General features: G+C 32.9%; 1 protein-coding gene across 4 annotated transcripts in view; it reads left to right on the forward strand.

Annotated features, from left to right (window-relative positions):
• SEMA3A (semaphorin 3A) overlaps positions 1 to 20,627 on the forward strand; it is a 467,035-nt gene that overhangs the window by 302,729 nt on the left and 143,679 nt on the right. For all 4 annotated transcript variants that reach the window (XM_058725246.1, XM_058725245.1, XM_058725248.1 and 1 more), the window contains 2 exons: positions 9,910 to 10,067; positions 14,820 to 14,882. In XM_058725246.1, the coding sequence (XP_058581229.1) occupies positions 9,910 to 10,067; positions 14,820 to 14,882 (221 nt within the window). The remainder of the gene's footprint in view (positions 1 to 9,909; positions 10,068 to 14,819; positions 14,883 to 20,627) is intronic.

Raw genomic sequence — 20,627 nt, forward strand, 5'->3', positions numbered from 1 at the left:
AATTCATCTACTCATTCATTTGATAAACATGTAGTAAATATCTTTTGTCCACAGAATCTAAGTTTTAGGTAATTCCTATCCCCAGCCACACAGACATGCTCCTCTGATTCGGTTACTGGATTGATCCTTGAGAGTGGCCATATGATCTCCTGGACTTTCTTGTGACCTTCTCTCTCTTCCAACTCTAAGAAATAGATTCTTACCTCAGTCAAAAAGGGACACTCATGAACACTAAAGTAAATATGTTCTCTGGAATGGTCACACTTCAATGTATTAGTTCTTGTCAGTGAATAAGGAAGGTTTCTTTCCTCCCATAAGCATATCATGGAGTGGAAATGATGGAAAAATACGGATGAAATACTCATTTTCTTTCTTAAGTAAAAGCTCATTTTCTCAACATTAGAAAAATTCATAGAAATTCTTAAGCAGTTTTTAAAAAATTCTTACAGTGGGTATATATAAAAGATAACATGTAATAAGTGGTTTATAGCTATTTAATTCTCCATATGTGAATATTGTCCACAGTTTTGTTACTGGAAAATTAAAGTATATAGTGTATAAATATTAGAAAACATTTGCTTTCTTATAGCCATTTGGAATATGACAGCTATTTCAAGAACACACTGAAATATATGCTATGGTATGTGTAAATGATTGACCAGAACTGTCTGATAAATCAGACTTTCAGGTGTATTCTTTAGATAGGCTTCTTTTTTGTTTTCTTTAACTTTGTTAATGATAATACAATTCTTGCTACTCATAGGCATTTAATGAACATTTACTGGTAATAGAAACCTGCCTGTAGAGGAGCCTCATAAATAATTAAGACATAAAGACAGAATCAAAAACAGAGTTTCGATCTCTGGATTACTAGCCTATCACTCAATGCACTAAATTAAACCAGTGTGAATTATTATAAAAGAAAGATCTATACTTTAATTGGAGACTTTTACTGACTAATCATCTTGCACAGAAATAAGTGATCAATTGTAATACAGGGTTGTATTAATCACTTTTAGTCACATTAAAACATTTAGTTGCTTTATGTAATAATGATATTTAAATTCATTTTTTTCCAAGAAGAAGTAAACATTAGTATCTTATATTAGGGTTTTTTTCCTCATAAATCATTAGCAGCTTTTATTTTTTGAGCAGATACTTGTACAAAAACTTATCAAAGATCAGGCAGAAAAAAATTAGGAGAAAATTAAAGTCTTGAGAGTTTTCTAGAGATTTATTTAGAAAGAACATTAAACTAAGAGCCAGGAGAATTTTTTTTTTAATTTTTTTTAACGTTTTTATTTATTTTTGAGACAGAGACAGAGCATGAATGGGGGAGGGGCAGAGAGAGAGGGAGACACAGAATCCGAAGCAGGCTCCAGGCTCTGAGCCATCAGCCCAGAGCCCGACACGGGGCTCGAACTCACAGAGTGTGAGATCGTGACCTGAGCCGAAGTCAGACGCTTAACCGACTGAGCCACCCAGGTGCCCTATAGCCGGGAGAATTTAATATAAACCTGGCCTCTGCAACTATTCATTGTAAAGTCATTTATGCTTTTTTGTAAATGAAAGTACTCAGACTTTATAGTCTAAAGGTTTTTTTAGATCTCAAATTCAATAATTAATTAAATAGATGGTTAGCCATTTCTTCTACAGATAATTAGACTCATATAGCACTGTGATCACTTTATATATAGTAATCCGCTGTATGTATGTGGTTAGAACAGTACCTTGCATTCAAGTGTTACTTGTGATGATGATGGTGGTGGTGGTGGTGGTGGTGGTGGTGGTGGTGGTGGTAATGCCACCTTTGTACTTTAGGTGTAATTTCACTTTTTATGGACATTTTCCTATAATAGCCATATGGATTCCTAGAGTTTGTTTCTGTAATTAAGCATTTGAGGATACAACTTTTATGATTTATTAACCTTTTGATTACTAATTCGATCCTACCTGGAGTATATGAAGGTAAATGCCAGATTTCAGCATTCCGTCTTGAAACATTTCATGCTTTTGCTATATTGGACATGTTTTCTTACTAATTTGTGGTTTGATGTTTCTTTGGGGTTACTTCCTGTCTTCATTTAAGACCAATATTCTTCTCTGTTTTCTTATTCTTTTCTTTTTTCCATGTGAGATTCAAAGGAAAGTGATAGAGTAAAAGTGCCCTTTTCTCAGCTTGTTTTGTAGAAAATTATTCTGGAGGTAGCACTAGCATGGTTTGTTAGTGTAAACCTACGGAGGAAGTTCTGTTAGAATATAATTATAATAATCAAAGGAAGAAATTATGAGGAAATGAATTATGACACTGACAATGAGGATGTAAGCAAAGGAAAATACACAAGAAATTATTGTAGCGTTTAACAAAGTGGAGTGATGGATTGGACCGATGGATGATGAAGAGGCTCTGGGTTACATGATTGAGTGATACCTGCATCTAGTTTTAAACATACAGAAAGGTGATGATGTCAGTAATGGAATGAAGAAAAGGGAGTGAGTTCTGTTCAAGTCCTGCAAACTCTGACATGTTTGTACAATATCTACATAGAAGTATTTGGTAAGCCCTTGTTTGGTCTTCAGAGGGAAATCTGTCTTGGAAGATAGACATTTAAGACGTCAAAATCCTGCTAGTGACCGAGAAATACCTGTAGAAAAGATTGCCCATGGAGTTATTACTGTGTAAAAAAAGATCAAGTACAGAGAAAATAAGATAAAGATTTAAGAGACTACCAACTAAGATGAGTTATGTAATAGTAAGAAATAACCAAACTTACATTTTTTTTCTCAATAATCTGTTCTTAGCATTCTCAAAGATTCTACCTTCTTAGAGATAGAATAGGGTAAGACCAAAAGAACCGGCCCCAAGTGTCAGATGGGAGTGGATATCTTGACTTTCTACCACATAGTATCTGTGACCTAGGATATTTCCAATATCTGTCTGAGAAAAAATGAGACTGAGAACTGTCACCTCATAAACTTGTTATGAAACTTTTAATGAATATACCTATAAGTCATTTAGCAGTTTTTGGCAATAGTAGGCAATTAAAACTGTACCTTATATTTTACCTTATTTCTGTCTTCTGATCATTATCATGTCCTGTGCATGGAATGCTCTGCCACACCTCATCCTGCTGGTCAAAGTCATACGTTACACATTTTTTTAAGGCCAGGATTAATCGCCAAGCTCTTTCTCCAATGAGTATCCACTTTTCCATGAGGCATTAATTTCTCCCTCCTGTTAACTTTCTTAGCTCTTATTATTCTTCATGCTGTTCATTTAGTTTTTGCTTCTTTGAGGGCATTTGTCTTTCCATCAAGATTTTATTACTCTTTATAGTCCACATACTTCTTAGCCAATGCCTGTGTATTATACACAATAAAGACTGGGCATGTGCTTGTTGAATTAGATTAGTCTGTAGGAAGTAACTCTCCATACATATGTTTCACATTGTAAAAAGTGAAAAACAGATTAATATCACAGATAGGCCTGCTCTTGAGTTTTACAAGGATATTTGAGGAAAAATACATTGTCTCTCACTGACAATATAGTTCATTGTGTGGCATCTAGAAGCTTAGAAATTGGGTTTGTGCTGGTAACGGACCTTTGCTTGTCTAAAACTCAAATGTGGGCACCTTGTACTTTGATTAGGGAGTCTATCCAAGTCAACTACAAATAAGAAGCACCTGAGAAGAGAAGGGAGAGTCCTGCCATAAATTCAATGTGTTAGGAGACATTAGAGATCAGACCCTTGGCAAATATAAATAAATAAGTTGGAAGAACTTGGAGAAATGTTCTAGGCAGAGGTGGGGGGATTGTGTTTTACAGAGTGTTGTGGCATCTGGCATAGACTGGAGAAAGTAGTTAATGTAAAAGTTACCATCGGACCAGGATGTAAAAATTGGATGCACATTTCAAGTATTTACTAGTAATGAAATTAGAAGATAGATTTTTCTAAGTATATTTGAACAATACATACCAAACTTTGTGAACTGAGAGCATATACTCAGCATCACCAAATAAATAAAAGCATGTAGATACCCACTAACATTAGCTGTATCTATGTAATGACAAAATACACTGGCTAGAAATGCTGTGAGTAGAGTTCACCATTCACACAATTTATCTTAGAGAAGCAGTTGCCAAACATGTCTGTGGAAAGGTACTTCCCTTCTGTGTAATAGTCTTTAAAAATAAGTCCTTGGTGAAATAAAGTAGTAAAAATAAGGTGAATTTTTCTACAATATAAATTTATCCGTATCCAAGGATTATCCTTTTTGTGTGCTGCTTCTTGCTCTTTTTATTAAATAAAATGCCTCTTTTTTTGTATGAAATCATATGACTGTCAATAGTACTTGTTTCTGTTATTTTTATAATGCAACAAAAAGTTGCCAACTTTTATTTTAGCTCCTATTTTGCTTTAGAAATAATTTAGTTTTTGAAATTTAAAAAATAATCTAGGAAGCACTGAAATACAGCATCTAAAACTTTGGACCTCCGTGAACCTTCCAGTATTTACAAATATCTGGATACAGTCATCATTTAGTCAAAATATTTGGCTTCCTATAGATCCAGCCTTTGACTACTTTAAATGGGATCTTTGTTCTGTGAAAGGACAAAGTTCAAGTCATAGAAAAAGGACATGAGGCTAAAGCCATGAATGATTACAGGCAATTAATTTGAATCCAGTAACTGATGGCATCCTATTACCTTTCATGCTATAAAACTTAGAGGAAGGGGTAAGGAAAGAAGAGAGAAAAAGAGGAAGGAAGAGCAAGAGAATGAGAAACAATAATGGAAGTCAGAAATATAAAGAACAGAGTGGCCATTGTTTGATTTTGAAGGTCAAACAGTTCTTCATCCTATTATAAAAATGTCTAGTTCTGGGCGGTCTGACATTCTAGAAATTTGTATTCATTTCATTGCCTTTTGAGAATCTGACCTGGTTATTGCAATACAATAATCTGTAGAAATCTATTTTTGTCCTAACGATAATCAGAACACCACAGGAACTATCCAGCTTTATTATGTAGAGGTCAGTAGTCATGTATGATTTTGATATAAATTTTCCCATCATTTTTTTTTCGTTTCATACATTAAAATAAACATGAGGAGAACATCAGCTTGTAAAATAATTTTTCAGTATCTTAATCTACTGATAATAATTACTAACAGTGTCTTTTTTTCTTTATTCAAATAAAGCTACATAGATTATGATGAAAACAGGAAAAAAGGCAGATCTCAAAATTTATAAATAAATAAGTAGAATGAAAATTAGAATTGACATGAGGGCCCCTGTGTGTGGCTCAGTAAGTTGACTGACTGACTCTTGATTTCAGGTCATGATCTCACAGTTTGTGAGATGGAGCCCTGTGTTGGGCTCTGCACTGACAGCCCCAAGCCTGCCTAGGATTACCTGCCTCCTTCTCTTTGCCCCTCCCCAGTCACTTGTGTGCTCTCTCTCAAAAATAAATAAACTTTCAAAGAAATAAAGATGCATTAGAAAAGATCATGGTTCTTCTCCCATAATTAGTTGCTGGGATCCTCTAATTAAAATACATCAATTATAGTTTCATTTCTTCTTTTGCTCATGTTATTACATTAAAAATAGATATATGGACTTTATATATATGTGTCCTGAATTTCATAAGACTGTTTTTTGGAATTATATCACAAGAGAATGTAATCTATTTGTAATTGAACACTCTGCTGCTTGAAATCATATGAAATGATTCCCATCCAGAACATCTATATACACTTAATGCTTACTGTCTCCATTATCTTATAATGGTGATAATAGCACTATTGAGCAAAAACTATTTACTCTTTGATTGGTATAGCTTCCATTTTGTCATTAAACAAATTGTAGGCGCTAAATCATTTTTGGAAGCTGAAATAAATAGAATGCTTATTTAATCACCTTTTGTATTTCAGAATAAAAAGTTCATTAAAGAGTGCTTGTTTGAAATGGCACTTTTGATTACAATTGTACATTGACTTCTCTTTATGGTTGCCACAACGTGTAGAGGTTGAAGCAATGTCTCAACCAGGAAAAAGCTGAATTACACCAGAAAGAATTAGTGTCTTTACATGCTTTGGTCTACCAGATTCATTATAGTCAAATTGATTCTGTAGAAATTTAGATTGTTCTCTAATGTTTGTTGCTATTTTCCTGGATGTGAACATAGGCAAGATATGAAAAGGTAGTGGAATATTAAACATTTCACATTTCTGAATACTTATTTTAGTTCCAATTCTAATTTATGTCACACTAAGAATTATAAAATAGAAGCTGAAAAGAAAGTCCTAAAATTCTGAAGGAGTAGAGTCAAAGTTGAAGTTATTTAATATCAGGTATAGCTGAATGTATCTACATATAGGAAAAAAATAACAAATTTAAAAAGGAAAACAGAATATTAAAGAATATGAGATCTATCTAGATTTAGAGAAAACGTCTCTGATTTTAACCTAGGTATTTTTTTCCCTGGAAAGTGTTGAGATAATCTAAGCAATCTAGAATTTGCTGTGACTCAGTGTCATGAGAGTCTCAAAAAGACTCTTTTCTTGGTTGTAATGAAATATAAAAAGTCCTTGATAGAGAGGAACATCTAAAGAAATTGGAGCAAAAAGGAATGATTAGGCAAAATCAAGTATATTTGAAAGTGATGGAAAACACAGCTGCTAACCCATACTCCAGGAAAATATTGTCTCTTTGTTTAATGAAATGATCTAGCACTAACATATTTTTAAAGCGTAGTTTGTTTCCGTAGTGATGTCATACATAAACCACTAAAGACTTTTCTCTAAGTTGTCTGTACTGAGTAACCAATGATTCTCCCTGAACGAATTTACAAAATTCAACCTGTAATGTATTTTTTTAATTGGGTGCATGTTTTCATTGTTTGGAATTATAATATAGATAGGCACTACATTTATTATTTAAAATTTAAGTTATAGAAATTGGCAAACCAAAAAAATATTTCACTGTTTTTAAAAGGACCTTTATATTTCATACTAATGTAAATCGAAAGTATATTGGTTTTCTTTATCCCTTTACGAAATGATAATGCTAATGAGTTAGCATATATGGTAAGATAGGTAGAAAAAAATTTTTTTTTTCAGTCTGCTACATCTGGACCTTAATTTCCTACTTCTGGTCAAAAAGATTGAACATACTACTATTTCACCTCTACTTATACACATAGGTGATTGTGTGCTTTACTATGCAAATTATTGTTCTAAGTATTTAACATGAATTACCTAATTTCACCTTCACAATAGCTCTTAGAAGATATATTATTAACCCCATCTTCCAAAATCTGAGGTCCAGGTAGCATAAGGAATTCATCCTAGTTTGCACAGCTAGTAAGTACTATGATGATACTTGTGTTCTTACCTGTAACTGGATGACTCTGCGTTCTCTAGGTATAGTAGTTGTCTTCCCATAACTTTTTCCACTCGATGCTTAGACCTCCCTTATGTAGTTCTGTGTGTTTCCAATTAAAATTCACCTTTGTGTCTCTTGAAGGACCCTCCTATTGGTTAATATTTATGTAATTGTCTTGGCTTAGACTTACCTGACTTTTCAGTTTGTCTAGCTCCCTGTAGTTTTGTTTCTCTTGTGTTGGGGGGGGGGGGGTTATTATAGATTTTATAATTGGAAGGAATACTGAAGGGCACGTTCTCTATTTGGTAATTATTATCTCTTTGAACAACCATTAAGTCAGTCATTGAACATGTCCAGTAATGTACCCTTGCCTTTTACAGTAGCCGTCCTCACACAGCTCAGGATGCCGGAAATTTCAGTCTTATATTCATTCTCTGTAGCATTGAGTATTTGCAATAATTCGGAAAGTGGTGACAGGATGACATTTAAATTCAGATACCATGTAGTGAATTATGGTTTTTTCTCTCTGGAAACTAATAGCTCTCATTTATTTCAGACGTCACTCATGTGAATGAAATTCTCAAATTGATTCCTTCCTTCCCTCCCTCCTTCCTTCCTTCCTCCCTTCCTGCCTTTTCTTTCCTTTCTTCATTTTTTTTTAAATGGGTGTGGAGGGTGGGAAAAGGCTAGCCCAGTATTATACTGTTTTTTATGAATTAATTAGAAAATCACATTTTAATAATTTTAACAATTCTTATAATTTTGTGTAGTAGATGGATGGATAGATAAATCCATAGAAAAAATACACATTCGATTTAATATTTAATGACCTGGTAATGTGGAAAAGAAACCATGTGAGTTGTGGGTAGTGAGCTATTAATTATAGATTTCCTGACTTGAGGGGATGTTAATTCTGGTAGATAAGTCATTTACATGAATGATTGACAGTGTGATACAAGTTATAGGAGTAATTTACAAAGAAATTATAAGAATTTCTTGGGGCTTGCACTTGAACTAGCTCTTACAGATGGATACTCTTTGTGGTGCCTGGGTGACTCAGTTGGTTAAGTGTCTGCTTTCGGCTCAAGTCATGATCTCACAGATTGTGGGTTCAAGCCCCATGTTGGCCTCTGTGCTGACGGCTCAGAGAGTGGTGTCTGCTTCGCTGTGTCTCCCTCTCTCTCTGCCCCTCCCCTGCTTGTGCTCTATCAAAAATAGATAAACATTAAAAAAAAAGAATGGATACCCTTGTCAAGGTGGTATGTAGTAGTAGATGTCAAGAACAACGGCAGCAAAGGCTAAAAAGTGGACAACTGCAGATACATTTTCCTGCAGGATAGGGGACATGAGGGAGGAGTACTGGGTTGGGGTGTAAACTCAGATGGTCTTTAATGCTAAATTAAGCAGTTTGAACTTTATCCCCCACTGAAATAATATTTTTGGTTATATGGAGAAGGCGGTAGAAGAAATAGATACAGCAAGGAAACTTACTGTAAAGCTAATGTATGGGGGATAGGACTGGGATAGAGGAAGGGTCTATATTGCTGCTTTCTCTCCTTGGAAAACACATTCTGCATTTTGTGGGTGTTGATGAAAGGGTTCAACTATGTGTGCCCTGGACAAATCTGAATCATCGATTCAGTACACAATTTTGGAGAATCTTCAACGTTTCCATCCCATGGGAGGGGGTTGTGGTGGTATATGTACATAATTTTGACTGAGGCTGATATGTTAAAAAAACAAAAAAAAAAAACCTCTTTGTTGATTATCAACAATTGCCTTTGTAATGCAAAGGTGGACTTACAATTAATGTTTTTATTTGAAAATATTTCTTCACTTAGGGATAGGTCTAAAAGTCAGGATTTGCCCCTTAGCAAAAGCAAATAGAAGAATGATAATAAACTGAAAAATTGAAGTCAGATAGTAAAATTCATATAACTTACGTTTTTATGAAAACGTAACTTGGCTTCTGTATATGTGTCAGTGACAAAATATTACAAAAGATTTAGATGGTGGAGTTAATGATTTAATGGTCAAAAAGACGCGTAAAAATTCCTTAGTAAAAAGAAGCCTCAAACAACCTAGGAGGTTCAACAGTGTTTCCCTCATACTGCCTCTGCTCTGTTGGCCTGCTTCACTTTTCCTTTTAGATAATGATTTGGAACAAATGAAACCATTTAAAAGAATCTTTGTAAAATTAAAGACATTTTATATACAATACTGAGCATTTCATTTTATCATTACATGCAGAGATTTCATTGGATCAGTTGTGCAGAGGAGGTATTTCTGTTCCTTTCTTCTGAAGAAGTATATGGTATTGAGTATGAAACCAGCAAACTAATGAATATGACTTCCATTTCCATGAAATGTAAACAAACAAACAAACAAAAATGGCTCCTGTATATTTCTTAGTACCATTAAGAACAACCACTGATTTGTAGCTACAGCAGGCCGTAGATTGCCATGTCCATGCTCATGTAGGACCTCACATTAACACCCAATGTCTTGCTTTGTTACCTTGCAGAAATGTTGGAATCCAACAATGTGATCACTTTCAATGGCTTGGCCAACAGCTCCAGTTATCATACCTTCCTTTTGGATGAGGAACGGAGTAGGCTGTATGTTGGAGCGAAGGATCACATATTTTCATTCAACCTGGTTAATATCAAGGATTTTCAAAAGGTATCTTTATTCTAATGTATACACTGTAGTTTCTTTAAAACATCTCAAGCTATTTAACAGTGAATTCTCTAGCTATTTGATAGTGTTACAACTGAAAAAAAACTGTTTAAATTAATAATTTTATTTTTTCAGATGCAAATAAAAATAATGCATTGATTTGATTATCACAAATCAATGGATGCAGTAAACCATAAAAATCATCAAGGACAAAACCATAGTATGTTAAATGATCATTTTAAGAAATACTGACTTAAGCTTATCCTTCCATAGTTGTATCATTTTTCCTGTGTAAAACTAAACATCTGAACCATTATATTTATATATCATAATTGATGTCGTTTACCGTGTGTGTGTATATGTATGTGTATGTATATATCGCTATATTGTCAGCAAATGCAGAGTTCATCAATCATTTTACACATGCCTAATCTGGTGTGTCACCTGTTTTTGTAAATAATGGTTATTGGAACACAGACACTCATACATTTACATATTGTCTATGTTTGCTTTCATTCAACAATGGCAGAATTGAATAGTTGTGATAGAGATCATCTGGCTCACAGAGCCTAAGATATTTACTATCTGGCCTTTCAAACAAAAAGTTTGCAAACTTTTTGGCAAGATCAGTTTTCAGTGTCAGATCTTTACAAATGTGGTCATTTAGACACTTGCAGTCTATCAGTTTTATCCTTACTCTTTACCATGTTTTTGGCTTCTTTAATTAATAAGCTATACAGTTTGGAAAATAAACATGGATTGAAAAATTAGTGCAAATTATGCTACTGAGTCCATATGCTGCACTCAAAGTCAATTATTTTTTCATAGTCAGTATTTCCAGTCATAATTCTCAGAGGAACAAAAATCTTTTATGTAACAGCTTTTGTAGGAGTACTAGTATAACATATTTTTTTAGAGTACATATACATCAGTTTTCATGTATGTTAATTTTCCTTCTTATAGGACTTTAGAGAGTGGTGTTTCCTAAACTTCTGATAAACTTTAACATATTGGACAATAAGTTTTGAAAAGTAATGAATTCTATTAAAAGCTTTTGTCCTGGTTGGAGAATATTGCTTTGAAGATCAAATGAAGATTAAATTCAAAGCTAATTCATATCTCTAATAGAGTATACCACTGGACCTAAGACTTTTACTTTCCTACTACCCAAACTCTGAAATTCTGACTGTACATAAAGATTTGATTCATTATGTATATGATACAAAACAGCAGCGATATACTTAGAGATTAATATACGGCATTTAAATATCACCTTTGATATTTCTTTTTCTCATTTTTTCAATCTATTTGATTTCTAAGACTTCTCAGATGAGTATTCCTCAGTATTCCTAAGGTTATCTGTTGTCTAAGAAAACTAGTTATCCATTTGTTTTTCTGAAATGACAAAAATATTTACCTTGGAGTCTTTTCTAAAGGTCATAAAATAAGCAGCTTTGTTTTGTTTAGTGAAAATAAGTCATCCTTTTTATATAATGAGTGAAAAATCTAAGTTTAAGAAAAATTTGGTATTTTAATAGTGGGAAATTATATAAGTTCAAGTTTTCAGTGTTCATAATAGTTTTATCATTTTGTAAAACTCATATATATATATATATAACATAAATATATATACATATATTTTTTATCCATAGACAATATATGAGTAACATCACACCTCAGAATATGTATTTAATGTATTTGGCATTTTTCTCTGAATAATGAAATAATAAAAATTCTTAGTTTATATACTCAGTTTGTTCTAAAATTGAAAAGGCTTAATTATTGTATGAGACAACCTGCTGTTTTATAGATGAGGAAAATCCCAGAGCCATTTGTATGCCCTTGATATAATCACAGTATCTTCTACCAACTAGACTTACAATAAATAGATACTGAAGTAATGAACTAATTCAAGTTAGGTGACTTGCCCAGTTTCATAGTGTTGTTATAGCTCCTGCTCTTGCATTTAAAATCATTATTCTAATGGAAGACATATTTCTAAGTCTAAAATATTCATTCCAAACATATTATTTAATTATACCACACTGTCCATAGGAGTAAATCTAGTTTACTTAAGAATTCACATGCATTTGTCTATCAATGTTCTTTATAATCTCTGTATGATGTTATTTAGCATTTTCTGAAGCATCTACTCTTGTAATAAACTTTATAAGGATCCCTATAGGATATCATAAATAATTCTTGAGGGACTTACAACATAATATTAAATATAAGATTATGAGCATAAAGGTATATATTAGGCCAATCCTTATTAGAGATAACACATTCTCAGATTTGGAAGAACCATGAAAAGATTCTAGACCTTCATAAAAGCATGCTGTTTCTTTAAGGCACAAATGCTTATTTATAAAATTATGAGTGAGAGGCGCTGTCATGAATAGAACTATAGAAGCATGAAGAAAGGAAAGTGTAATACACATCATGAAACACTTTGAATTTGAGCATAAGAAATTTAGGCATTGTTAATTGAGACTTTTTGAGCAAAGAAGACAAAAATATCTACAGGTAAACAAATATAACCAAATAGTCAGGAATTATTCTTTATGGAAGAGGATACTGTTGGAAATGACAATTAAATACATTTATATTTTTCGTATAAAGTAAATATATATATTTATTTCACTGACTTAGAGTTATGCCCATAAATTGCTTTCCAGAATAGCATATTATATACCAAAATTTATTTTATTCATGCCAGATTTTTAAGCTATACTTATTTATTTAACTCTGGGAACTCTAGAAAGTTGAGAGTACACACTCCTCTAAGTATGAGAGAATTGAGCATAAATGTTATCAACATTATTTTTTATCAACATTTGACATAAGAGAAAAATGACAAAATGAGACCCATGCTATCTCACCACCAGCATTCAAGAGCTAGGAAAGTATGAGAAAATGACTTGCCTTTTTCAGTTAAAAATCAGGTTTTAATAATCTGTGAGTTTTGTGAAATGTAACTGGCAAGCTTAATGTGAGAGTCAGTAAATCTTACCCCTATACTCTATATTATTGTCGTGTTTTAAATGAAATTTATATTTTATCTACCGGTATAAACTTTAAATAAGAATAGATCGCTTGGGCTTTCCATAGCCACAGTGAAGACAGAGCTGTGGAATGTATGGAACAGACTACCCAGCACCCGCTCTAGTAATTCAGAAGTCAGGGTAATGTGAATTTTAAGGACGTGCATTTATTGTGCTTAGATTTTTTTTTTTTTTTTATTATGAGATTACTTTGTAAGATCCTTGTGGAACAAATCAAATGGCAGTTCTAATTTACATATACAGATAAACATGAAAAGAAAAGCACATGAAAAAGAATACATAAATTAAAAGCTTCAGATGGTAAAAATGAATGTATAACCAAAAATTTTTAGGGCTTTTATAATTGTGACACAGAGCTGAAATGCATTTGTTATGCCATCATAGGTTATTTCAATATGTCCTAAATTCTTGCTTATGAATGTGTTATATTTTGTTTTTTGATTCCCTAGATTGAATATCATAGCCCTTGCACAAGTTTATGACCATTTATGCTGAATTATCTAGGGGCTTGTTTATGACCGTTTATACTGAATTATCTTGAGGCTTGTTTATAACCATTTATACTGAATTATCTTGAGGCTTGTTTATGACCATTTATACTGAATTATCTTGAGGATCCCAAAAACGATGATCAGTCATTTTGAGACTAACACAGACATGAATGAGTGACTGCACCATGTCTGGATTTTTTTTTTTTTTTATTTTACATATGACATTTTTTTGCCTGCAATTAACTGTTACCAGATGAGAAAGATGAATTAAAGAAAAAAATTCAATTGTTCTGCCCCAATACAGATAGGACTCATTCGAATTGCCCTGAGGAACTGAACAACTTTATATTAAAATTTAGATGAGGATATTTGTATTAATATTATAAAGAAAAATACATCCACCATCCCCTAAACCACCAATAATATCTTGGCCTGCTTACCACTGTCATTGTAATTATACTGTATAGAAACCTTTGGAATTTAGCATAAATGTTGTCAAAGAATGAAGGGGAAATATTAGGGATGAAAACAATTGTTTTTCAATTAGTTTAAGTTTTTCCCACAGTGGCAAAGTTTTTAGAGCTATCTATTTGGAAATTCATTTCCTTCTTTATCTCCAGAAAGTATATAATGCTACTCTTACCTACTTACTGTGCTTCCCCCCACCAAAAAAAAAAAAAAAAATTCCTTTCTAAAATGAGGTTTTCTTAACCCTATCAACTGCTCATTCTAGAGTGTCATGCTGAAATTTGAATTAGGGAAAAGGACCCAGAGCACCTCATGTTTAAATTCAAAATGACTATTTTATAATAAAGACAGATTCTTTTAGAAAAATGTTAGACACTTTTTTATGTTTATTTCTATCTCCCTTCGCTAGATTTTCACATCTTCTCAAAATGATCTTCCTCTCCCAACCTGACAGTTCTGTTCTCTGCACGCTGCTTAAATCTACTGACTACATAAATTCTGTGTTGCTCAACTTTCATAAACAGCAAAGTCTAATGGGTAGGCAGAGATTGCATGATTTACATTCATACCAATAAATAGATGCTACTGCAGAGTTTAAGCTGAAACCTTCCTACCACATAATGCTTTGTGGAACTTTCTTTAAGTTGCCCCACCTTAGTCTAACAGACTATAATGTTGGATCACTTAGAGAACTTAATTGGCGTAAAATTATGTTTTTTCTCTGCCCTTAGATTGTATGGCCAGTATCTTTTACCAGAAGGGATGAATGCAAATGGGCTGGAAAAGATATCCTGGTAAGTATCAATCAACTAAATTATCTTAGTAATTACATAATTTATTATTCTGTCATCATTTTTGTTTAGTGTTGTATTAAGTAAACACTATACTTGTGAACCTAATCACTTTTTAGAAACAAAAAAGTATTTAATTTTGGATAGTGGTATTTTTATATAAAGAAGTGGGTAAAGGTAAAACATGCCTAAAGATTTACATGTATACAAAAGATAATTAACAAAATGCAATTTTGTAGCATATATACTTACATTCAGCAAGTCAACTTCTTTGTACAAATTTGTTTTCATATGTTAATTCTTCTTGAATTCCTTTTGGGTGATATGAAATTTTTCTGCCTCTGAGTCATGATTAAATTATCCCTTCTTCCTTCTTTGCATTCTCTTCTTTTTCTGTTTTCCTTTCCTTTCACCTTCCTTCCTTCCTTCCTTCCTTCCTTCCATCCATCCATCCATCCATCCATCCATCCATCCTTCCTCTGATTTCTTAAATATGGATTGAGTAATGACTAGGTAATAGGCATTGTCTTGACTAGGTAATAGGCATTGAACAAAAGAGGAATGGTAAGCAATCCAACAATGGTTTTACCTTTATCAAAAGGTACATTCATTTTTTTCTGAGGCAAACTTTGTTAGTAAAATTAAGTGGGTCATTGTTTTGAGGTATAGCCAAGTATTTGCACAGATCATAAAAGGCAGTTGTAGTCATTTAAATCAATAAAGTAAAATGAATTTCAGGATTTAAAACCTATATAATTTAGGGGTGCCTGGGTGGCTCTGTTGGTTAAGTGTTCTACTTCGGCTCAGGTCATGATCTCACTGTTTGTGAGTTCGAGCCCCGCGTCAGGCTGTGTGCTGACAGCTCAGATTCTGTGTCTCCCTCTCTCTTTGCCCCTCCCCTGCACACACTCTGTCTGTCTCTAAAAAATAAACCATTAAATTTTTTTGAATTAAAAAAAAAACAGATATATTTTATTTTGTGTCTTATTTTTGGATGTCTAAAACACAAGAAAAATCCTATGTATTTTGTATACATATTGGCATTTAAAAGAAATTTATCTTAGGTGCTTAAAGACACACATTAACCTGCTTGTGTGTGTGTGTGTGTGTGTGTGTGTGTGTGTATGTGTATGTATATATATATATATATATATATATATATATATATATATTTTTTTTTTTTTTAGATGGATAGATATGTAGATATTTTCAGGAGACAACCTGATTGATTGGTAGCAGCTGCCCACAAGATGACGCATATGTTTAGAATGATATAGAGGTGGAGTCTGAATTCATGGGGAAAGAATATCTCAATCTGGTAACAGTGTTGGCTGCTGGTGAAGGAAGATAGATAAAAGAGGACAAAGCACAGGCTTTGATTAATTACATTTTAGCAAACATGGCAAATTTCATCCTTGAAAATTTCACCTTAAATAGAGTGATAAGTTACATTGCACCTTCATAGTAAACATTTTTTTGGCTATGTAAAAGTGGACCACAAAAACGTTCTGTCAAGGGACGCCTGGGTGGCTCAGTAGGTTAAATGCCTGACTTTGGCTCAGGTTATGATCTCATAACCTGAATGAATGAGCCCCATCCCTCAAATTCAATAACGTGAATTTGAGCCCCACGTCGGTCTCTTTGCTGACAGCTCAGAGCCTGGAATCTGCTTCACATTCTGTGTCTCCCTCTCTCTCTGCCCCTCCCCTGCTCATGCTCTGTCTGTCTCTCTTTCTCAAAAATAAATGAACATTAAAAAAAAAAAAAAAGTGTGTTCTGTCAAATATTAAACTGTCCCAAGTTGATACTTATGTTAGGACTATTGGAAAGGAGTAAAGAGAAAAAAACAATGGTGTAGGAGTCCAGAGAAGTCAGGAATGTTATGTTGAAACCCCCAATGACTCATTAACTGTACTTATGCAAGTATTCTGATTTCTGGAGTGCTTTATTATTTTATCCATTAAATGAGACATTACATGTTTTACAATTGGGAGAAACACGTTTAAGAGTTTTTGTGAAAATTATTTAAAAGAAGAAAATACTTCGTAAGTCTAAGGCAAAAAAACCCATAACTGAATACACAAAACATTATTAACGTTAAAATGCCATGCTTACCATTAACAGATTATTTTGAAAGATTTCAATGTGGTATTAACTAAGGATGGATAGAAGTAGAGATTTTACCAGTATGCACCTGTGACTTTTAAAAACAGACTCTTTCCATTTCTGTTGAAGTTTAACAAGTGAAGACATGAATACGTATAATTATTGAGAATCTTTCCTGTGTCAAGTACTATGATGATTTAAATGCTATTTTGTAAATGTAATTTTAATGACAACTTTATGAGGTGGGTATCACTACTTCCATTTTCTTGATCAGAAAATACAGTGATTCAGAATATTCATTCAAAGCCTTTTCATCCATAATTTTAGAACATTTTGAGTACTATGCTAGAAGTTGAGATCAGAATGTCTGTGCTTCTGATGAAGTTTTTGGCGTCATGTGGCATATATGGATTTGAATTTGCCTGCTAACACACAGAAACAGTAAAGGACTAATAAATACTTTACCTATTCTGGTCGCATCAAGGGTGTGGACGTAGTAACAACCAGCTCACAGCATTCCTGTAAGACTCAATCACAAATGAAATTATTGCATAGGCTATAATGCATTGTACAAAATTTATATTAACTATTATTAGTGTCCCTGGTACATGTAATAGAGTTGCTTAGGCAATTTCTTAGCAAAAACATCATTCATGAAATTAATTTGATCCTCTTTAAAGATCATGATCACTGTAGTGTTACACTATTCTGAATTCAATTCAATTTTGAAATTGAAGATAATATGATACTTATCTGACAAATTATCTGGATTTTATAATAAGCATTTATAATAAGCACTATAGGCAAGTACTGAGTGTATTTGATATAGTGATTGAATCAGCTTACTCATTTACTAAGATAGCACATAATCTTTAGTGTTTGTGGTTTCCAAAATTCACCTCACTGTATTTCCCTTATCTTTTATGGCTCTCCTCTCATCTGCCCTTCCCTCCTCTTCTTCCTTCCCTCCCCTCCCACTTTGGTATAAGTACTAAACACCAAGGGATTCTGGTGTTAACACAGATGCAGTTAGTTCAGCAGGTGCAATAAAGTCATGATCTGCATAGTGCCATAAGGGTAACCCTAATTATGACCTCAGAGGTTTCCTCTCTAAGAAAGGCAACTTTATTTTATTTTCCAGGCTTATTGAAAATGCTGTGGTTTTCATAGAACTAAATTGAAAGGAACTAAGACATATAGAGTTTGCTAAGTTGGATACAAGGTATTAATTGCACGTGATCATTTCATAGCACTTTGTAAGAAACATTCTGAAGACTTACAAGTCATACTCCATAAATTATGGTAGAGATAGGTAATTATGTGTGCATTGAGATATTTAAATTTTTGAAGGTTTAATGATATGGTAATATTAGCCATACTAATCTTTTTAAAAGTCAACTAATTAATGTAACATGATAAAGTGTTTGTGTTTTGGTTATTCCTTTATCTTCTGTTAAATTATAGCAGTTCAATTCCAGCATATTTTGTTTTCTCTTTCTTAGCACTTATTTGATAAAATAAAAATGTAACAGTTTTCATATATTTTGGTTAAAAATGTATTTTTCCTCTAGCTGTCAACAACAATATATTCAAATAGGAAAATAGATTTCTTACTATTTTTCTGGTAACCCATCTTATTCCTTTAATAATGCTTTTCATTGACCTATTATTCAAAATATATTTTGTGCATTTCAAATGCATTTTATTAAAATTTCTTTTCAGATAACCTCATTTATGTAACTTAATTTACATATATATTTCATTTAAATAAAATATGTGCCATTTATTCATTATTTTTGAATTTTAATATATAAATGCATTTTTCCATTTCTTCCCTAATACATGATTTTAGAAAAATAGCAATTAGTAGGCTTCCTGGATTTTTAACATTTTTCCCTGATAAACATAACAAAATAGCTTTGGTATTTTTACCAATAATTTCTTAATCACTTAGCAAGAAATACTAACAGTAAAGAGTTTTTAAGAATTTACATCCAGTACCTGATTTTTGAAGTGACATGGATGGTTTGATAGAAATTCTGCACTGTATCTTGAGTAAATAATAGTCAGCTGTGACATATGGACAATAATTCCTTTCAAAGAATTCTTGTGATGCTGAAAGCCACAGGAATGAGGCTTAGTAGTTTTTGCAGCCATTGGGACTCCAAGATAGAATTGTAACCAAAATAGGAACTGACCTGAACATTTATAGAAAAGTAAACTAATGACCTGCCTGAATGCTCTCCATGGTTTCTAGGATCTGAGTTTACTGTTTCCCTCTGGTTTTAGTGTTTTCTTAAGAAGTCCTCTAGAAATAAAGCTCCTTTAAACAAACCTTCCTGGAGGAAGTGCTGTCTTCTCAGTATTGGATTTAGATGTAAGAGTACGATAGGCAAAGTAAGGCAAAGGCACTGGCTGATACATATTATATATATATGATATATAATATGTATCAGCCAGCCAGATATATATATATATATATATATATATATATATATATATATGATATATAATATATATTTCAGATATATATACCTTGAAAGTGGGTCATTCTTAATTCTGGGTAAGATGGTTAAGACAACACAGCCACCTGGATAGTCAGGATATGCCACTAGATTGAACATTCATAGTTCCTGTACATCCATAGTTCCTGAACCTACATAGTTTGCTGAGTGTAGCATCATACAGAAAATTGAACCCTTTCCTATCCTGCCAGGCAGCTGAAAAGATACACACCATCGTTTCTCATGGCTCAGTTTTGTATCAAACACATATGTTAAATCAGCAGCTGGAATTCAAGCCAGCTATCCACAAAGATGGACTTTGTGGTAAAGAAGGAATCTGCATCCTGAGAGACATTTATATTTCCTTTCTTTCTACATATATGTGTAGATCAAGGGAGAAAGAGAATATGAATGGGTCTTAGACTGCTGGTAATGACATTTCTGACAACATTACTCTAAATTTATTTTTGTTTTCCTTTTGTGGAAGTGAATATACCGGCTATATTCCTAATACGCTTTCTTAGTGTAGCAGGCTTTATCTACACTTTTATGTTGTTGGGGCATTTCTATATTAGGGGAGTGAAATGCTTGTGAACTTTTCCATTGTTGTAACTTGAGAGTTGTAATTTGAAAAAAAAATACATAGAATATTATTGGACAGAGTCCCTGAATAAGAAGATAAATGCAATCCAGATATCTCTATTCTGACTGCTATTATTCACCTTTACTTTCATTTTTGATATTTTTCCTGGTGCTTAAAATCCACTCTGTTATTCACAATAACATTTCTATTGAGGGATTAACTTCCTTGACCCTGTTTTGCAAATGAAAACTGAATACATGCTAAGCTGGTAAAAGAATCTGTTTCGAATCAATAGCTCTCTGTATCTTCTTTGTTTATCCTACTAAACCATCTCTCTTTGCACTAAGTTTCAATAAAACCAAATGGCAACCTTATGACTGTTAGAAATATTTTGAACATCATTGGAAATCAAAATTTCAACCATCTGAGATGAACAAAAAAAAGCAGATTCTCATAACATCGCTATTGTTGGAAACATTTCAAAGCGTATTGTCATGCACCTGAATTTTGGGACATTTTTGCAATTCTTGAGGGATTTATTTTTATATTTTTGTC

Source organism: Neofelis nebulosa, chromosome 4 (assembly GCF_028018385.1).
Source record: "Neofelis nebulosa isolate mNeoNeb1 chromosome 4, mNeoNeb1.pri, whole genome shotgun sequence".
NCBI classification, from domain to species: Eukaryota; Metazoa; Chordata; class Mammalia; order Carnivora; family Felidae; genus Neofelis; species Neofelis nebulosa.